The following is a 19,498-nucleotide window of genomic DNA, read 5'->3' as shown; positions in this document are numbered from 1 at the left end:
AACAAATTTTTTTCTCACAAACAATAGTCACCCGAATTTTATAAAAATGTGACGTTTAATCAAGAATAAAAATTTTCGAAATTTTCTTGTTCTGCAAAAAAATTTTTTTTAGTTAATGCAACCCACCATAAAACTTTTTTTTTTACAAAGGATGTGCTGCAAGGATTACAATAAAAAAAATTTCATATACACACTTCATTAAAAAAACGGTAAATATAAAAAAAATAGAGTTTTTTTTTTCAATTTTTCCATGGTGTGGACGTGTAAATAGGTTAAAATATTTTGATGACACTCTAAATTTTGCCGCTAAATTAATAATTTTCTCACCATTTTCCAGGTAAGCGACCACTCTGGCTTTCTCTACTTCACTTAAATGCAGCATTACACAAGTTGGTATTGTCAAGTTGACAATTGTCAACCAGAACCGAATTTAAATTTGGAAAAATTTCATTTCCCGTTTTTTTTTTAATGTAGCTGTATGTTGCCATTTTGAAAAGAAAAATTGCATAATTCAAAATGAAAATAAAATTTTAATTATTTTATTAAATGATTAAAAAAAACGCTTGGTTCCATACTTTTTGTCCACTTGTACAGTGCGATCAAAAAGTCGGTCTATCAAGCAAGCGTAGAAATTTAAAACGTGTGTCTGCGGAAGGTAATGACAAATGATAAATGTCAAAATAATTTTTATGTAAATTGTGACAGCAAACCGTGATGAACAATTTGTATGAATAAACACCAACATCTCATTTTTGTGTTTTAAGAAGTTTCATAGAATAATTCCAATATTTTAATTTTTATAAAATAATTTTTTGACATCTAGCTAACATACGAACTGCCATGAGACATACGTTCACAACAAAAAAATACTGTTTGTAGATTTTACAACACTGTGTATTAAAATTAGCTGTCGTCATGGTAACAAAATTTATTGTCTAGGAGACGGTTACTGAGTTTTCAAGAAAATTAATTAATGCCATTGTTGTTGTAGACAACGTTGCCACATTAAATTTTTAACTGTTTCTATCTGTATAATCAATTAGCATTTGTCTATCACTTTTCATTGGGTAGGTGGCCGACTTTGATATACTTTTTTCCCTAACATTGCACTTTTTGCAGTCTGGTATCACCAGCAGCACTGCGTTGTCTTGGTCACGAGTTATTTTCTCTTCTTAGCTGAAGATTTACCACTTTTGGTCGTAATTTGTTAAGTGTTGGTGTTTAAATTTGGCGTTCGTGCGGGCGTATCGGTCGGCGCATGCGCAGTGTTGTGACAGCAAGCATGCCGGTGGCGCCGCTCTCGCCAAGGCCGTCCAGAACGCGAGTCAGTCGGTGTCGTCGTCGGCGGACATGTTAAATTCGGCCGTCTTTTCTCAGGCGACGTCCTCAAAGTGTTGAAATCGGTGCATTTCCTGTGTCGTGGGGCGTGCGGTGGTCGCGTGGAATCGGCATCGGGCGGCGGTTGGTGTCGGTGCGTGGTGGTGGCGGCCGCTCGGCCATCGGACCTCCAAGGGTGGTGTACGGCGAGTCTCCCGTCCCCGAGTGAGTAGTGTCGTCGTCGTCGTGGTGGTGGTCATCGTCGTCGTCCGCTATTTTGGTCCGGCTGGATGTAGTGGGGCCATCCGTCCTTAGTAAAAATAGCAGGCGTGATGGCGGGCCCCCGCTGGTGACTGGGGCCGGGGGCCTTGGGCCGCTATGATCGGGTGCTGAGCATTGAGCGCGGCGGGCGAGGACAGCCACGGTGGCGTCGGGTCCAGAGTGCGGCCCTGTGGCCGCCGACAAGGGGGCTGATTGCTGGTGGTCCCCTCTGGCGGCCATGGGCTGCTTCGGCAACAGGGACGCCGCCGCCGCCTCCTCAGAGGACATCAGGAGCCAGAAGAGGATCAACGACCACATCAACAGACAGCTGGCCAAGGAGAAGCAGGTCTACAGGGCCACGCACAGGCTCCTGCTCCTGGGGGCCGGCGAGTCCGGCAAGTCCACCATCGTCAAGCAGATGCGGATTCTGCACGTCAACGGATTCAGCGAAAGGGAAAAGAAACAGAAGATTGAAGACATCAAGAAAAACATCAGAGATGCCATTATTGTACGTAACGGTCATCAAATCTAAAAAAAAAACTATAATAATCCCATTAAAGCACTCATTTCTATACCCAGTTTTTTTGCAATATTTTTTTGCAATGTTGGTGACAATGTATACATGTCATCAAGAAAATGATAAACACAAATGAAACTTGCGATTATATACAGGGTGGCTCAATATAACTTAATATAACTCAATTTAATTAAAACGCAGCATTAGTACTTTCTAATTTGACTCCAGAGAGCTAAGAAATAAATAGAAGCCGTCTATATTTAGGTACAAAATCAAATTAGCATAGGTTGTTTATTTATTCTTTCATACAGGCTATCCTCTTTTTGTTTCTTGTCTTATTCCCCATTCCCCAAATTATCTTTTCTTTTTTGAAAAGTACACAGGGTGTCCCACCTAAGACTTTCGCATCTAAAATTCCTTTAATTGCCAACAAATTCTAACGAAGTTAGTAGCTAGAGATTAATATCACATTATTAAAACAACTCTAGTTTTTAAAATGTGATTTTAACATGCCTTTTGAAAATGCTAAATTACTTAATCGCTAATAAAAAAGAGCCATAAGAAAAAATCTGTCCTTGAAAGGGGTCTCGCTTACAAGAAAAAAGAATAAAATTGTGTTAAAAGTGGCTGTAGATGCAAATAAAAAAAAACGATTTTACCAAATTTTGGTCACCCCTGGCTGTTGGGCGAGAATGACATTGATATACCCTTTTTCATATTAATGTGCATCAAGTAGGTTGTAGAAGTCTAAATGTATCTTTAATTTAAAGGCCGATTCACACAAAAAGTGTCATTTTAATGTCATTCAGAACAAAGTTAATCACATCAATAATGACAAGAATCTTTGTTTTTCACCCTATGTTAATTACGTTGTTAATTTTAATTATTTTCTGCTACCTCAAAAACTGGAGTACACATATTTATTTGAGAAAATAATTTTTAGGGAAGATTGAGGTTGGGATTGTTTGAATTTTCGCATGGTTGCCATCTTAAAATGATTCCTTTCAATGACTACTTCGATGCGCCTTAATATAAAAACTATTATACAGGTTGCGCCAGAACACGCGCCCCAGAGAAAATTTTCAAGTAAGGTAAGACACCAGGAACATGAAAAAAATGTTTAAAAAATTCTATCTAAAAAATTTTGACATTTTTTTTGACATGTGACATTTTTTTATATCTATTTAATGATACTGATGATCTTGTATATGTTTTTTTACAATTATTTAGTATTACAATTATTTAGTAAAGGCACAAAAATTTTGCCACAAATAACATTGAACAGAGTTACAATTCAGGATACAGCTTCCTTGTTTCCTCTTTTAATAGCCTATAGCAAAAAAACTTGAAAAATTTTTTTTCAAACAGAAATAAATAGAGTCAAAGTGCAAACTTTAAACCCTCATAACTTCGAAATTTTGATAGATAAAATTTTTTTAACATTTTTTCCATGTTCCTGGTATCTCACCTTATATGGTAAGATATATTTTTCTCTGGGGCGCGAGTTCTAGCGCACTCTGTATTTGACGTTTTTTGTCTCTCTAACTTCAAAAAGTTGATAACATAATTTAGGAACCGCATTTATTGGACTAACAAGTTCAATATAACAAAAGATGCTCGAAGGTACCACCATTGGCATTAATGGTTCTAAAAGTTCTAAAGGTGTTCTAACTTAATTTACTACAGGTTCTCAGGGTTGTACAAAATGTTACTTGGAGACGTTTTAGAGTTTACTTTGAGAAAATTCTTTAAAAAAATTGATCGAAATTTTAACAACATAATCCACGTATTTTTGCTGATTCAGATAAGTGATTTAGTTAATTTTTCGTGTGTAGGTCTACTTTTAGTACTTAACAATATAATAATGGTTTCGTTTAATTTTAAATTGAGAAAATATGTGGTAATTTTATTTATTATATTATTATTTCCACCTTTTAAGTGATTTACATTTTAAATTTCATAAAAATCCGTTGGCAAATAACATAGATATTGGACTCGTGGGACACCCTGTATAAAGGAAATACTTTAAATTTAACTCGTCAACCAATAAAAAAAACATTACCAATCTAAGGAAAAAAATTTGTTTTGAACTTGTTTTATTAAAAATGATAAAAATATCTAATTTGTCTAATCCTAGTGGGCGGCACAGAAATGCTGAAACAATTTGTTAGAAACAATTTTTTATAATAACGAATTTTCAACTAAAATATCATTTTTCAGACTTTACTCGGAGATTATTTCATATAAATATACGAGAAACTGGGTCATTTATGTCTATTTCTAGACATTTAAAAAACTTGGGACTGGTATTTTGTCACGTTTTATTAAATTTATACAGGGTGTTCACTTGAGGCAAAAATTCCCGTGTAATCAATACAAAATCGGTTTAGATTTTATTCCTACAAATACATATTTTATATTTAGTGAAAAAATATTTGCGAAATTTGTAATCGTATTTAAATTTGTTTTCCCACTTGGCATTAAAAAATAATCAATCTTAATTAACCATCTAGCTTTCCAAACACACACATTAGAAAAGTCGGTTTTAAAAAAAAGTTTAATATTTAATTTTACGTGGGACCAAAAGATTGTAACAGGTGATATATTTGACAGCTTAAAATATTTTCTCACGTCACATATCCTGTCTTCTCTCTCCATTTGTTTGTTTACGCGATTTTTATTTCCAGGAAAATAAAAGTGAGTTTATTTTTAGTTAATATGTTTCTATTAAATAAATATAATTCAAACAACTCATCCTTATACGGGGGTGTTTGGATTTATTTTCGAATAGTACAACAATAAAAAATGTGACACTTTTATGGTTTGTTAATTCAGTGTAAAGTTTGATCGAATCCAGATTTACACCTCATTGACTGCCACCCTTGTTAACGGTGGTGAAAAGGGGCGGAAAGTCGGCATTGGTATACGGGGGGTGTGCACCAATTTAATGGGAATAAGCTTCCAAAACAAATTTGGTAATAATTTTATCACTCCATGAAAAAAATGTTCTAAAAATATATTCTACCCAAAGATATTGGTGTTTTGAATTAATTTTTCTGTTGAACATTATTTACATTAAATATACATAATTGAACAGTTTGAAACCCTACTAAAACAATAATGGAAATAATGGAAATTATCAATTTTGGTTGGTATTTTTCATGTTTTAATATCCTAAGCGATACTTTTATCAAAAAACGTATGTTATAGTGTATAGTCTGAATTAATAATTTAGTCATCANGTCATCAAATAATTATTTAATATTTAATAATGATTCAATTTTCATATAAAAAATTGTATTTTTTGTAACTAAGTACATGGGGCACTCTATGATTATTATTATATGTATTATTATTATTCATTTTTGTAGTAAATTGCTGTTTGACATTTTAATATTTACAATTACTACATATTAGTGTCTATAGTTTGAAGCAAATTTATCATAAAACTGTTCATTAAGGATCATGTAAGTTCAATTTATCCGAAGGACATGATTCTAACAAACACTTATTATTATCGCCGTGCAGTTAATGCATGTCCAAAAATTAAATTGTTAATAAATACATTTCTGGAGGTACATTCTTAACATATTTATGAAGTCGGTTTTTGTTTTAATTTGATACAAAAATAAACTAGTAATATGTGAGCTAATAAAACTTGTTTTAATTGCTTTATAAAGCAAGTTTCTGTCATTTGTCTCCACCATCAGTATTTGTGACTTAACACCATTCATCAAGTGTGTCAAGTTTAACACGACCTTCACAGTAACAATAATGACAATAAGACCAACTTAAATCTAGTGTATTATTACTAAATAAACAAAATTTGATACAAAATAGACTGTCTATCTATTTTTAAACACTATCGCAATGAATCACCGCAATCTTTTGGGTCAGAGCGATTTTTTATCACATCTCATTGTTTCCCCTCCTCAAACATGATTTAGCAATAAATTTATCACTTATCACTGACTGGTTTTCCATGCGACCCTGTATTTTCTTTGTCAAATAAATTTTTGATGAAACACCGGGTATTATTGAATAATAGACAAGGCGATCATGACCCGCTTATCACAATGTTACAAAACCGATTCTTCCAACATAATTGCATTCCTTTATCAATTACAAAAATCAGCCGAAAATCAAAAGTGTGCCACTACATGCTGACATTTTGTAGAACTAGTTTTTTCCTCGTTGTTTTACCATTGACATTTGTCTTAAATCATGACTCGACGTTTCAAAAACCTTCATTTCATCCCTTTATCAATTTTTTAAATGACCCAATTCGGTTACAACCAGTGAAAGTTGGTATGCAAACTGCTTATTAATTTCCTTCTGGTAACACGGACTAGAATAAAAATTTCTCTTGGGCCAACTTATTCACGATCGAGACGGAAAAACTCTGCCAGTATTTAAATTTAGCAACAAACATTAAAAATGTATGTACTTTCCTTCTCTATCAAATTTTTTACTACACTTCCAGTTGGCAAAAGCTTAATCTCGTAAATAACACTTTTTTTTTATTAGTGGTGAATGTGTGACAAGATCACAAGCAACAATAAAAATAAAATAAAACAATAATGTGATCAAAAGCGAGGGCGGGAATTCTATAATTAAATCGACAATGTTTACGGTGTTGTCTGTATGTAAAAACTTTGAAATTGGCAGCGTGTTTCATAACGAAAAAATTCAACATCGGCGGTAATTGCGTCCAGCTGCTTTTAATCAAAGAATCGGAGGACGACACTGGCAATTTTATCGGAAGCGAGAGAGAAAACAAAATTTTAGGAGTGATAAAAATACGAGTTTAAAAACAATATACAGGGTGAACCCCATAAAAGTATATTTTAACTTTATATCAAAAAGTAATAATCACACAAAGATCAGCGTTTGCCATAAAAAACTTTTTTTTCTCTGTGCATCTAAGTTTTTTCGGATTTTTTTTACTATGTTATGTATTTTAATAAATGTTATTAATTTTTGTTAATTCGCTGAAGAAAAATAAAAATTTGTGTTATGTCTATTGTCACTGGAAAACATACTATACTAACAAGTTGTTTGATACAAAAAAAAGTTAGTTGCCAAAAAATAATGAAGTTTATTCGTTTTCTCCGACACATTTTGTGTATTGCCATGTACTATTATTCTCCATGGGTTCGTGGGGCGAAAAAAAAATTAGTGGAAATAATTTATTGATTGTAAATATTCTAATTTTTTTTCAGAAAACTGATTTTTTATGTACGTTAAGTAATTGAATTTTTTTCTAAATCCGCAAATAAATAAATACAAATTGATAGTTTTTTTTAACTTGAACGCTAAGTAATTTTTTTACAAATGGTTCATTTCAAGATTTATTAGTTTTATGAATAGTCAATAATAGCCACTTTTTAATTTGATCTCAAAAACGTGCTGGAACACTCGTAAAAGGCAAAAAGAACATCATATTTGGTCAAATTTGTTGAATTTTCATCTTATTTTTAGCGCAATAATTGTGAAAAAAGTAATATCGATTTTGTAATTTTTCAGTCTGCTTAAACAAAATTCTTCAATGTTTTTGTTTTTATCTCAAAAATTTGCTGAAACACTTGTAAAAGGCAAAAAGAACATCGTTTTTGGTCAAATTTGTTGAATTTTCATTTTGTTTTTAGCGAAATAAGCGTGATAAAAAATAATATCGATTTAATAATTTTTCAGTCGGCCTTAACAAATTTTTTTGTTTTTTTGTTTTTATCGCTGAAACACTCGGGAAAGGCAAAACTAACACCATTTTTGGTCAAATTTGTTGAATTTCCATCTTGTTTTTAGCGAAATAATCGTGATTCTTGCGGAAAAATGTACCTTTCGAAAAAGTAAGTAAATTGTCATTTTCAACCCTGTTTAGTAAAATCTCGTAAAAAATAAATAAAACTATTTTAGCTAATTTGGTTATTGTTCGCTTTTTTTTTTGAGAATTTTTTCGGATTTTTTTTTACTATGTTATGTATTATAATAAATGGTAATTTTTTGTTAATTCGCTGAAGAAAAATAATAAGATGTGTTATTTCTATTATCATTGGAAAACATACTATACTAAAAAGTTGTTTTGTACAAAAAAAGTTAGTCGCCAAAAAATTATGAAGTTTATTCGTTTTCTCAGACACATTTTGTGTATTGCCCATGTACTATTATATTATTCTCCATGGGTTCGTGGGGCGAAAAAAAAATTAGTGGAAATAATTTATTGATTGTAGATATTCTAATTTTTTTTTTTTTCAGAAAACTGATTTTTTATGTACGTTAAGTAATTGAATTTTTTTCTAAATCCGCAAATAAATAAATACAAATTGAGAGTTTTTTTTAACTTGAACGCTAAGTAGTTTTTTTACAAATTCAAGATTTATTAGTTTTATGAATAGTCAATAATAGCCAGTTTTTAATTCAAGAAAATACCTCATTTGCCGTTAAGAAAAAAAAAATGGTTTCTTTACCCTTTTGCCGTTGAGTATTTTTCTCCACATTTTTTTCTTTAGCTAAACACCCTGTATATGTGGTGCTATTTTTTAATTTTCGTTTTTTTCTTTTAAGTATTTAAAAATAGCAAAATTCCGACTTCTAGTATTGACAGTAATTGTTTTGCACTTTGTTTTTTAATATTAAGAATAGGGGAAGGTGGGACAAAATGAGTCATAAGTAACCCCGTTTTTAGATTGTGTTTTTTCTTCCGAGTGTTAAAAACTGTTTTTTTTTTTCTAGACAATAACGGGAGCAATGTCGACTTTGGCTCCTCCCGTGCCATTAGAAAAGCCAGAGAATCAAGCCCGAGTGGACTGGATTCAGGATTGCGCGACTGGTCCCGACTTCGATTACCCACCCGAGTTTTATGAACACACAGAGGCTCTCTGGAAAGACAAAGGTGTACAGGTAAAAAAAAACATTCGATTATGCGCTCTGGAATGGAGTTTTTTTGCGATGTGTTGGTAATTGGAAGAGTAATGGACGATTTATACACTGCGTATCGTAAAAAATGTACCACAAAAATTTCCTTCTTGTGAAGATTTTTATAAGAAATGGATGATTTTTTGAATGAAGAGCGAATTGCCAAGACAGAACAGTCTGCAACTCTTTCATCTTGTAGGTGGTGCATTTTTTATGTCGTGTAGTTTAGGAGTGCAAAAAATATGGAACAGCGAAATAAATTATAAAAATGTGACTTTTTTTTTTTAATTTGTTTTTAAGTTTTGTGAATTTGTACATTTTTATAGTAAGTACTTTTCACTTTTCACAGTCACTATAGTAGTATGGCAATTTTTAACCCTTTTGAAATTGGGAAATTGTTGGTACATGCCGTGGTCGGGAAGCTCTTATAAGGGATTACCAAGATTACGATCCAAAAACTCAATGTGCATAGCAGCTAAGTCAGTGCATTAACTTTTTTCAAGAAATGAGATTACGTATAAAATAGTATACAAACCTCTCGAAGTAATTTTTTCGACTTCGCATGTAACTTACTATTTCATCATTTAGTTTGCGCTTGGTTCCATATTTTTTTCACTCTTTATAATATTGATTTTCGTCATATTATTAAATTTAATAATTTTTCATTTAGTTGATTTTCAAAAAAATTTCATAGTTTGATAAAGTTGTTGTTGTAGTAAAAACAGGTGGCTTGAATACGCCCTAATGGCTTATTTTTCATAAACTTAAAATACATAAGACAGAAATAAAACGCTAATGTATAATTTTAGCCAGTTTATTAAATTTTGTAATTTGAAACTCTTCCAAAATTATTTTTTCACCAGGTTTTCTTAGTTATTTTTGAAATTTATTGTTATCTGTGGAAATCAAGCGTAACAAAAGCAAAGTAAAAAATGGAATAATGTGATAAATTATTCTGTTTCTTTGTAAAAAAAAAGCATATTTCAATAGCACAAGGCGACAAAAAAAAGTCATGTCGTGACAACTTGACAAATTTTATATCATTTTGTTCGTCTCAGTGAGACAAATCAAATGCACTAAAAAAAATTCTAAAAGTCCACACACTTTGAACTAAATAATTTTTTTCTAATTTAAATGAATTTAAAACACTTTAACTTTAAAAAATTATTACTCAATAACTATTAGGCCGATTTCCTTCAAATAAAGGCCATTTTAAAGGGATGGATTTACCCTTTAGAATGATATGCAATTTGAAATTGAATATTGGCAAAGTTTTCTTCGAACAGTGTTCGAAGTAAATCGAAGTAATCTAAGAAAAACCCTACGAGTTTTTTTTTTCTTCGTCACCATCATGTAGAGCATCTTTTTATTAATAAGATTCCAAATTTTTAAAATAATATACCGAGTAGTTTTTAAGATATGATTTTTTGAAGTTAAGGTTTGCTTTTCAGGTATTGCGCCATATAGGAGAAATGCATGTTAATCTTACTTAAAATTGCATTTTTATAAAAGTATTTGTTTTAAGACTCTTCATTTGCTTAAAAATGGTCAATTGCACCTCCTTTGTTCTAATTAGAATAAACAAAAACTGTTTCTTTACTTAAAACAAACAAAGAGTACCTGCGTATTAATTAAACCAAATAAAGAGTTTTTTTGTTGTAAAAATGATCACTGAAACAAAGTGGCAGGTTTCGTTTCTATTAATACATTAATGATTTAAAGTATTTTTTTCAATGAAACTGAGATGTGTTTGTGTTTTAGGCTACGTACGAAAGAAGTAACGAATATCAATTGATAGATTGTGCGAAGTACTTCCTTGATCAAGTGAGTGTAATAAAACAACCCAATTACACTCCAACAGAGCAGGACATCCTGCGCTGCCGTGTACTTACCAGCGGCATATTCGAAACGCTCTTCCAGGTTGACAAAGTCAACTTTCAGTAAGTAGATAATTATCTGGTTTGTCATTTAAACCGAATTCGATATTTCTCCTTGCAGCATGTTCGATGTCGGTGGCCAAAGGGACGAAAGACGAAAATGGATCCAATGTTTCAATGACGTCACGGCGATTATCTTCGTCACGGCGTGTAGCTCGTATAACATGGTGTTGAGGGAGGATCCCACCCAAAATAGGCTGCGCGAAAGCCTCGACCTGTTCAAATCCATATGGAACAACAGGTGGTTGCGTACCATTTCCGTCATACTTTTTCTCAACAAGCAGGATCTGCTCGCGGAAAAAATCCTTGCAGGTAGTGGTGGTTTCATCCGAATTTTCTCATGTGAAAACGATGTGTTTGTAGGAAAAAGCAAACTGGAGGATTACTTTGCCGACTTTGCGCGCTATCAGCCGCCCCAGGAAGTCGCGAATGACGCAAACGAACCTCCGGAAGTTTTTCGCGCCAAGTACTTCATTCGAGACGAGTTCCTGGTGAGTATCTCTGTGAAGTGAAAACGGCGCCATCCAACGGTGTTGTTGTTTTTTTTTTCAGCGTATAAGTACAGCCTCTGGTGAAGGCAAGCACTATTGTTATCCTCACTTTACTTGTGCCGTTGATACGGAGAATATCAAGAGAGTGTTTAACGACTGCCGTGATATCATTCAGCGTATGCACCTCCGCCAGTATGAACTCTTATAACCGCCCACCTCATTTTTTAGTCTGTTGTTTTGTCTCCAACGCTTTCTTACTAACAAAAGTCGATTCCATGATGATTACGTTTGTCAACTAACACACATACACTAAACAAACTGTAGGACCAACTGAGACAACGCAAATTTCATTTTTTCATACTAAAGTAGTGTCGTCAGTAAAAAAACAAGTTGACAATTTGGCAAACGTAACACGTTCTCTGTCAGTCACGTGGTATATTGTGTATCATTATCTAATGCATTTCATTGTAATTGTTTTGACAATTTTTTATCATTTTTAGACGCGAGTATCATGATAAAAGTACAAATCACTGAAGTTTCAGTCAATTTGCCATAATCTCTTTTGTCGAGTTTTGTTATTTCTCATGGACCCATATGTGTTTGTCATGAACATCATTGTGATATCAAATTAGTGGTTATGTAGATCATATAAAATAGCAAATAAGTTATTGATTTACCGATTTTTTGTTTTACGTTGAGTGGAGGCGTGATTTTTCAAACGAAGAAGTTGACGCCCTGTTTCCGGGCAATTGCAACAATTGGGGCAGGGGGGCGGTCGCTATGGTGCTCTCTTTCGTTTTTTATTGTAGAGGATCATGGGTGTGTGTGGGGCGGCCGTCCCAGAAGCGTCTCTACGATCGGTGAATATGTTCATGAATTCTATTCATATTTTTGGAATTGTGATAATCTAACTTTTTATACACTTATCAATGAATTGTTTGTAAAAAAGTCGAATTTCGTGTGCAATCTCATTTAAAAAGAAGTAAAATCGAGGATCGCAGTTAACAATCATTATTTGTAATGATATATTTTTTATATGTTAACCTTAAAGTGTTGTATTTATTTTTATTATTTGTTGAGATTAGTGCTAGTGCAATAATTTAGTTGATTTTGGCACAACTGTTTGTGTTTCCATCTGATGTTCTTCTGCTCAATTCAAAGAATTCGTACTTAAGTCGGGGGTGGGGATGGACGGTATGGCGCGCGTTTTTGAGTTGAGTAGATCCAGTTTAGTTGTTGGTTTTACTAATCTACTACAGATAGTGTAAGCGATGGAGACTTTTAATTTTTACAATCTGTAGATGCACAAAGAAGAGTGTGAATCTAGCTATATGTCCATGAAACCAACTTGTAAAATAAGGTACGGAACTAGTGTAATACATCACTATAGATCAGTGTGTTTCGTCTCTCAATCGTTGCGTTCTGATTGGTTCTTATCGGTTTTAGTTTACCTTATTTGTGAGTTCGGTTCGGCGGGATTATCACTCTGATAAATTCATGCTTTTATTAGTTCGGTAGTGACTAATTAATAATAAAATATATATGTGCCGCTAGTCTAATAAACGGAACAATGAAATTGCGTTTGTTCATTTGTTTTTTATTTCGGCGAGTTGCACTGTTCCAGTTTAAAAAGTTTACTGAATGTTATATTTGTTAATAAATTATAAATATTTATATCTGTAAAAGTGAGTTTGTGGTCAAGTCGTAGAAACGTTTCTTTTCTTTACTCAAAAAAAAAAAAACTTTTACCGGCCAGAATATTCGATGTCATTGAATGTATAGATAAAAAAGTTTTACTTCTTGACTATATACACACTCTAAGATTCGGCTGACTGTATTATATCAGCATATTGTAGGAATCTCTTAAGTTTTAAAAAACATTTTTCGTTGGTTGTCAATATGCCGATAGCATACATGAACCTGTTCTTCCTGACTCCTGGTGACTCAGAGTGACCTCGGTGGTCGGGTTATTGCACAACTGCAGTAAAAGCAATTTTGTCTAGGTATATGGGAAGAAAAGCAGCGAGCGTGTGTGAATGCCTGAGCGCGAGCAAATGTGTGTGAATTCATCGTTGTGAGCTGATCTAAGCAGTATTCTTTTATTTTATTTGTTTATTGTTTTGCCAATATTGTATATGTGAACACAATGTGAGATTCAAAGCATGCGCTGTTTGGTGAAAACTGCCTGTAATGAATCTTGTATCTATAAATATATAAATAAATGAATAAAATATGAAATTATATGAAGATATGTAACTAAATGACCTGTAATAAATATGTCTTATTTAAAAAAACCGTCGAATTAATTTATTAAACGAAAGACCAGAAAAAATATCACAAAATCACGCGTGGAGTTTCAAATGGCGACGCAAATGCGCACTCTGCGAAAACCTCTTGTTGCAGAATTTGCACGCGAAGGCCTTCTCCCCCGTGTGAATCACCAGATGCTGCTTCAGCTCCTGTTTGGTGTAAAACGCCTTCCCGCAATGCTCGCAGGTGAAGTTTTTCTCCCCCGTGTGGTGTCTCAAATGCGAATACAGATTGCTGCTGCTCCCGAAGCACTTGCCGCAGGTGGTGCACACGAACGGCCGCTCCCCGTTGTGCACCATCGTGTGCTTGTGCAACTCCTGTCGCGTGGAGAAGGCTTTGGGGCACAGCGAGCAGGCGTGGGGGCGCTCGCCAGTGTGCGTCCGCATGTGCGTGGTCAAATGCCCCGAATTGATGAACCGCTTCTCGCAGATGTGGCAGCAGTAGGGCTTCTCCCCCGTGTGGATTCTTATGTGCTGGGTGAGATACTCCCGTCTGTTGAAGATCTTGCCGCACGTCTCGCACTGGTGGATTTTGCTCTCTTTGGGCCGTTTTTTCCCACTTGGTGGTTGTTTCTTTATTTCGGGTGTTTTGTCCGGGCTTGGTTCCGGGGGTTCAAACCCGACGTTATTTTTCTCCGTTTCGGGGAAACCCAAGGGCAGGATGGTGGAGTCGGTGTAGAATTGGCGGAGGCGCAAATCGGAGCTTTCGCACTGTAATTTAAACTGCCAAGCGACGTTTAATTTTGAGAGACATTTCTGGCAAATTGTGTTGGGTAAACCGTCGCCTTGGAGGATCTGAAAGGGCCGGTTTCAAGTCTGGGGGTTAAGGGTGTGATGTTTACCTGAACTGAAGCACACGACATAATCATGTTGAAAATAGGTTCGTTTCCTTCGAAAATATTGCACATTTTTTTATTGTTTTGGAATCTTTCGAGACAAATGCGACAAATCGTGCTCGAATTTGTGTCGTAGTAGTAGTTTAGTTGGTTCTGCGGGTAGAATTTTAAGTCTTCGAGGGAAGCCATTTTTGAGGTTATGTTAGCTGTCAAAGCGAAACTTTTTCTTGAGCCACCCCTTTGTTGCAGTTTTAGCCAGATCATAATTATTATTATTTATGAAAAATAATACTTAATTGTATCATTAATTTAATGCTTAAATTTGTTTTACAACACCTGATACATTTTTTTTTGATATTATTGATTTTTTCTTATGCTCGGCTGTCACCTCGGCAACTAAACCCACGTTTGTAATGAAAAAATAAGACTTTAGTGCCTTGACACTTAAATAACTACGAATTCTCTGCTCATCAATGAATTTTTTTCTTTACTCAATTGCAGGATGTTTTACAGCTATTTTTAGTTGCGTCTATTCTAGGCAAATCCCATTCAAAACTAATTTCGTTTTCATTGTCGTGGGAGTTACAAATGTTGGAGTTTGGATAAAACTGGTGTAGGTGTTTCACTCTCAACTTTCGTATTGTTGTGGCTTTTGAACTTTAAAGCTCGATTCAAATTTCAAACATCTGCTATCCTTTGAAATTTGAAATACAAACATTTTTTATGCAAAAATATTTAATAAGGAAGGGGTTCAGTCAGAAAATATTTCTTTTTTTTGTATTTCCATTATACATAATTTGTAATTTTAGCAAATATCGTAACTGATGGTTTTTATTGATCTTGGTTTCCAAATTGCGTGGTTGGTGCTTTAATACAAAAATCCACCGTGGATTTGAATATTATTATGAATACACAAAATATAAAATAACACCACTTTATTCTTTACTAGATTTGAATTCGACGTGCGAGTGCGGATTTAGATTTACTGATCAAGAATTTACATTCGCCGACATAAAATAAAAAATGTAAAAAGCTAAAAACCCTTTTCTATTTTGCGTCTTTAACAACGCTATTAACGAACTCGTTTGGGTGCGTTAATAGCCTAGTGTATTTTATGTTTTTAATGTTGATTTCAATATTCTTACCTGAAATTCCGGTGTGGTCTATCCATGAAAAATCTTAAAAATTTATTTTCAAATTACGCACTTCGGGGTCGAGTTGAATTTTCCAACGCCTTTATGAACAGTTTTACCAGCTCAAAAAAAGTAAAGTCACCAGATTCGAGTTAAAATGTTGAAAAAGTTAGGAAATTTACACCTACTTTCACGAAATTATAAAATTACGATTTAAAATCTTTCCAAACTGTCGAAAGTTTACGTAAAAATTACAACTTTGTAATTTTTGACTCAAAATCTGGCAAAAAATGGATTTTTCGGTTTAAACTTTAAAAAAAGGTAAAAGTGACGTCATTTTCGGCCGAATTCTGTGTTTTCTGGCTTGTTTTTTTAGAAAATTTTGCAAAATAATTGTGTTTCCAGATGAAAAACGTGCTAAAACGCCGAAAAAAGGTATTAATTTTCGCGTTAATTTGTTGATTCTTTGGTTTCTTGTAGCGAAATCGTGCGAAAAACCTGATATTTTAGTACGAAAAACGTGCTTAAAAGTTTTTTATTGCCTTATTTTTGACTTAAATGTGCTCAAAACAATCAAAACTCAACAAAATCGAAGGAAATAAACAAAGTAACATCAATTTCAATTAATTTTTGTGATTTTTGGGCGCGTTTACACAAAATGTTTTGCAAAATAGATTAGCCTTTGTTCAAAAACCAACTAAATCGAGTGAAACAAGATAAAAAATAATATCGATTTTGTAATTTTTCAGTCTGATTTAACAAAATTTTTATTTTTTTTTGTTTTTATCTCAAAAACGTGCTGAAACACTCGGAAAAGAATTGTCGAGCAAATTTTGTAGTTTCTCGCCTTATTTTTGACATTATTTTGCTCAAAGTAGTCAAATTTCATAAAATCGAGGGAAATAAACAAAATAATCAAAAACTGTTCAAAAACGAACTAAATTGAGTGAAACAAGATAAAAAATATAATACCGATTTTGTAATTTTTCAGTTTGCTTTTATCTTGAGATAAAACGTGCTGGAACATTCGTCAAAGGCAAAAAGAACATCATTTTTGGTCAAATTTGTTGATTTTTCATATTATTTTTAGCGAAATAATTGTGAAAAAATAATATCGATTTTGTAATTTTTCAGTCTGCTTAAACAAAATTCTTCAATTTTTTTGTTTTTATCTCAAAAATGTGCTGAAACACTTGTAAAAGCAAAAAGAACACCGTGTTTGGTCAAATTTGTTGAATTTTCATCTTGTTTTTAGCGAAATAAGCGTGATAAAAAATAATATCGATTTCATAATTTTTCAGTCGCCTTTAACAAAATTTTTGTCTTTTTTTGTTTTTATCGCTGAAACATTCGGGAAAGCCAAAAATATCACCATTTTTGGTCAAATTTGTTGAATTTTCATCTTGTTTTTTTTTAGCGAAATAATCGTGATTGTTGCGGAAAAATGTACCTTTCGAAAAAGGCAAAAGTAAATTGTCGTAAAAAATAAATAAAACTATTTTAGCTAATTTAGTTATTGTTCGTTTTTTTTTAAGAAAATTTGTTTAAATAATCAAGTTTCTGGTTGAAAAACGTACACAATGTTGGAAAAAGATGCAAAAAAGGGTCATTTATTTTTGACCTAATTTACTATACCAATAATGGAAATATTAGTGTATGAAATTTTTTCATTTCCAAAAAACTCACCAGATATTAGAATTTTTAGAAAAAATTTCAACAAACTGGCATCAAAAATCAAAATCACCGGATCTGGTAAAAATTTCACCAGACCTCACTGTTTATGAATATCACCTGCTGCGTGTCCCTAAATTAAAATAAATCTTTTTTTCTTTAAAAACAGCATAACTAAGTTTAAAAAAAAGATGGTATAAAATACACTATTTTGTTCTCTAGAGGTATTCATTTATTCTCTTAGCAAAGTTTTAGGTAATTATGCCCTGTTCATATTTTTCAGTTGATCCCTCATTTTCTATCTTTACTTATCAATTGAAATTTGTATTGACCTATCCTTATCTAGCAATATGATTCAATTAATTTTCTGATCAAGTGGCCGGTATCTTGAAACTGATGTTGGCAACAATGAATAACGTAGAGACATAAAAAGACCTGCAATACTCAATGCTGTCAACTTAATTTTAGTCAGAAGCCAGTGTTTAGATTTAATATAAAATGGAAAACGGGAATCCGAGGAGAGTTAAATAGTTGCAAGGTGTACTAAATAACGAACGATTTAAAAAGTTACCTTGTAAGAATTGTTATTCTTTAAAATTATTGTACATGCTTACGCTATGATTACATCGTTTGCCGTAAAATATTTTTATCTGTGATGTATTGTAGTTTTAAAGCGACATAAATCATCCGTTTTTCTGACAATATGCGTAAAAGAGACCGTCGTTAAAATATCACGCAATACTTTATATAACATTTGATTAATACTTTTCTATCACCGTAGTCATGATTGTTTTGTTTAATATAAACGTTAATCGAAAAAGATTTTATAAAAATCAGTCGAATTTGAGTACCAACCTCCACGACATCATCACCAGATCATTGGTTCTTATGCGTCTTCAGATGCCTGATCAGATGCGCCTTCTGCGAGAACCTCTTGTTGCAATACTCACACAGGAACGCCTTCTCCCCCGTGTGCACCAACATGTGTTGGTACAACTGTCCTTTGGTCGAAAACGCCTTTCCGCACTGGTCACACCTGTAGTTTTTCTCGCCGGTGTGGATTTTCGTATGTGTGTTCAAATTACTCGAACTGGCGAACCTCTTGGGACAGTAGGTGCACCCGTAGGGCCTCTCCGAAGTGTGAATCGCGATCGTATGCTTTGTCAGTTGTTGGGCAGTGGCGAAGGCTTTGGTGCACGCCGCACAGATGTGGTTCTTCTCCCCCGTGTGGGTCCGCATGTGCGTGTGGAGGTGCCCCCCGTTGATGAACCGCTTATCGCACAAGTGGCACACGTAGGGCCGCTCCCCGGTGTGGATCCGAATGTGGTGGATCAGGCCGGGTTTAGTCCGAAAAACTTTGCCACAGGTGTCGCACTGGTGCTGTTTGGTGGGCTTTTTCGCCGATTTTGGCTGGTTGAGGCCAATCAACGCCAAATCCTCCACTTTTAGGTCAATATCTGGGTGTTTCAAGTCGGTGAACTCGATTTTTAGCTCAGTTAGGGTGTTTTTGTCGAGGTCATGCAATGAAGTCGTGGGCTCGATGTTCACGTTTTGCAAGGGTTGCAATTGGGGTTGTTCAAGTGAATCGTTTGTTTCTTGGATGTGTTCATTGACTTGGACTTGTTCCAGCTGGTTTGTGTTGTTATTCGTGTTCTCGGGGAATGTGACTAAATGTTCGCCGTCTTTTTTCACGTCGATGAAGCCGGTCAGGTCGGGGGCCGAGGGCAAGTTGTGAAAATTCTGGAAACATTGCCGGAGTTTGGCGTCTGATGATTCGCACTGAGTCTTGAACTGGAATGCTATGTTTAGTTTGGAAATACATTTCTGGCAAATGTAAGGGGGAAGACCGTCATCTTCGAGCACCTGGAAGCGGTATTTGAGGGAAATTCGTGGTGTTTGGGGCTTACCTGTACGGAAGCACACGCCATGATCAAAATCGAAAAATGTGGGGGCTTGATCGGATCGAATATCGGCATCAATTTCGGGTTGCGTTCAAGGCAAATTCTACAAATATTATTAATGTTCATTGTTAAATAATAATTTAAAACGTCGCTGGATTGCATGTTTTTGTTGTTGTATGCCATTTTTACGTCATTTACTGCGCCGCCGGT

At 34.0% G+C, this 19,498-nt stretch overlaps 2 protein-coding genes across 2 annotated transcripts; one reads left to right on the top strand and one right to left on the bottom strand.

The window, feature by feature from the left end:
- The first annotated feature begins 1,288 nt into the window (after window positions 1-1,288).
- Window positions 1,289-13,732, top strand: LOC123011610 (guanine nucleotide-binding protein G(s) subunit alpha). The gene is made up of 6 exons (XM_044409131.1): window positions 1,289-2,086; window positions 8,828-8,995; window positions 10,772-10,950; window positions 11,009-11,259; window positions 11,311-11,438; window positions 11,500-13,732. The coding sequence occupies exons 1-6, from the start codon at window positions 1,817-1,819 to the stop codon at window positions 11,644-11,646; spliced, it is 1,143 nt and encodes a 380-aa protein (XP_044265066.1). The 5' UTR covers window positions 1,289-1,816; the 3' UTR covers window positions 11,647-13,732.
- Window positions 13,723-19,471, bottom strand: LOC123011758 (zinc finger protein 665-like). The gene is made up of 4 exons (XM_044409373.1): window positions 19,295-19,471; window positions 18,266-19,250; window positions 14,590-14,849; window positions 13,723-14,542 (listed from the first exon to the last, which is right to left on the bottom strand). Exons 1-4 carry the CDS (start codon window positions 19,469-19,471, stop codon window positions 13,781-13,783), a joined length of 2,184 nt encoding a protein of 727 aa, XP_044265308.1. The 3' UTR covers window positions 13,723-13,780.
- Window positions 19,472-19,498: the final 27 nt, after the last annotated feature.

The sequence above is a fragment of the Tribolium madens genome, unplaced genomic scaffold, assembly GCF_015345945.1.
Source record: "Tribolium madens isolate multiple individuals breed KSU strain unplaced genomic scaffold, Tmad_KSU_1.1 Scaffold_91;HRSCAF=231;Tcas5.2_LG7, whole genome shotgun sequence".
Taxonomy (NCBI): Eukaryota; Metazoa; Arthropoda; class Insecta; order Coleoptera; family Tenebrionidae; genus Tribolium; species Tribolium madens.
Note: the sequence above shows the minus strand (reverse complement) of the source record. Positions and strands in the feature narration are given on the sequence as shown.

Bases quoted from the DNA above. Each gene is read 5' to 3' on its own strand.
- LOC123011610 (XM_044409131.1), top strand. From the start codon at position 1,817: ATGGGCTGCTTCGGCAACAGGGACGCCGCCGCCGCCTCCTCAGAGGAC. The intron at 8,996-10,771 runs GTAAAAAAAAAC...TTTGTGTTTTAG, and splicing joins GGAAAGACAAAGGTGTACAG to GCTACGTACGAAAGAAGTAA. The intron at 11,439-11,499 runs GTGAGTATCTCT...TTTTTTTTTCAG, and splicing joins TCATTCGAGACGAGTTCCTG to CGTATAAGTACAGCCTCTGG.
- LOC123011758 (XM_044409373.1), bottom strand. From the start codon at position 19,471: ATGGCATACAACAACAAAAACATGCAATCCAGCGACGTTTTAAATTAT. The intron at 14,850-18,265 runs GATCTGGTGATG...AAATAATAATAA, and splicing joins GAAGACGCATAAGAACCAAT to TTATGATCTGGCTAAAACTG. The intron at 14,543-14,589 runs GTAAACATCACA...CGGCCCTTTCAG, and splicing joins TGTCGTGTGCTTCAGTTCAG to ATCCTCCAAGGCGACGGTTT.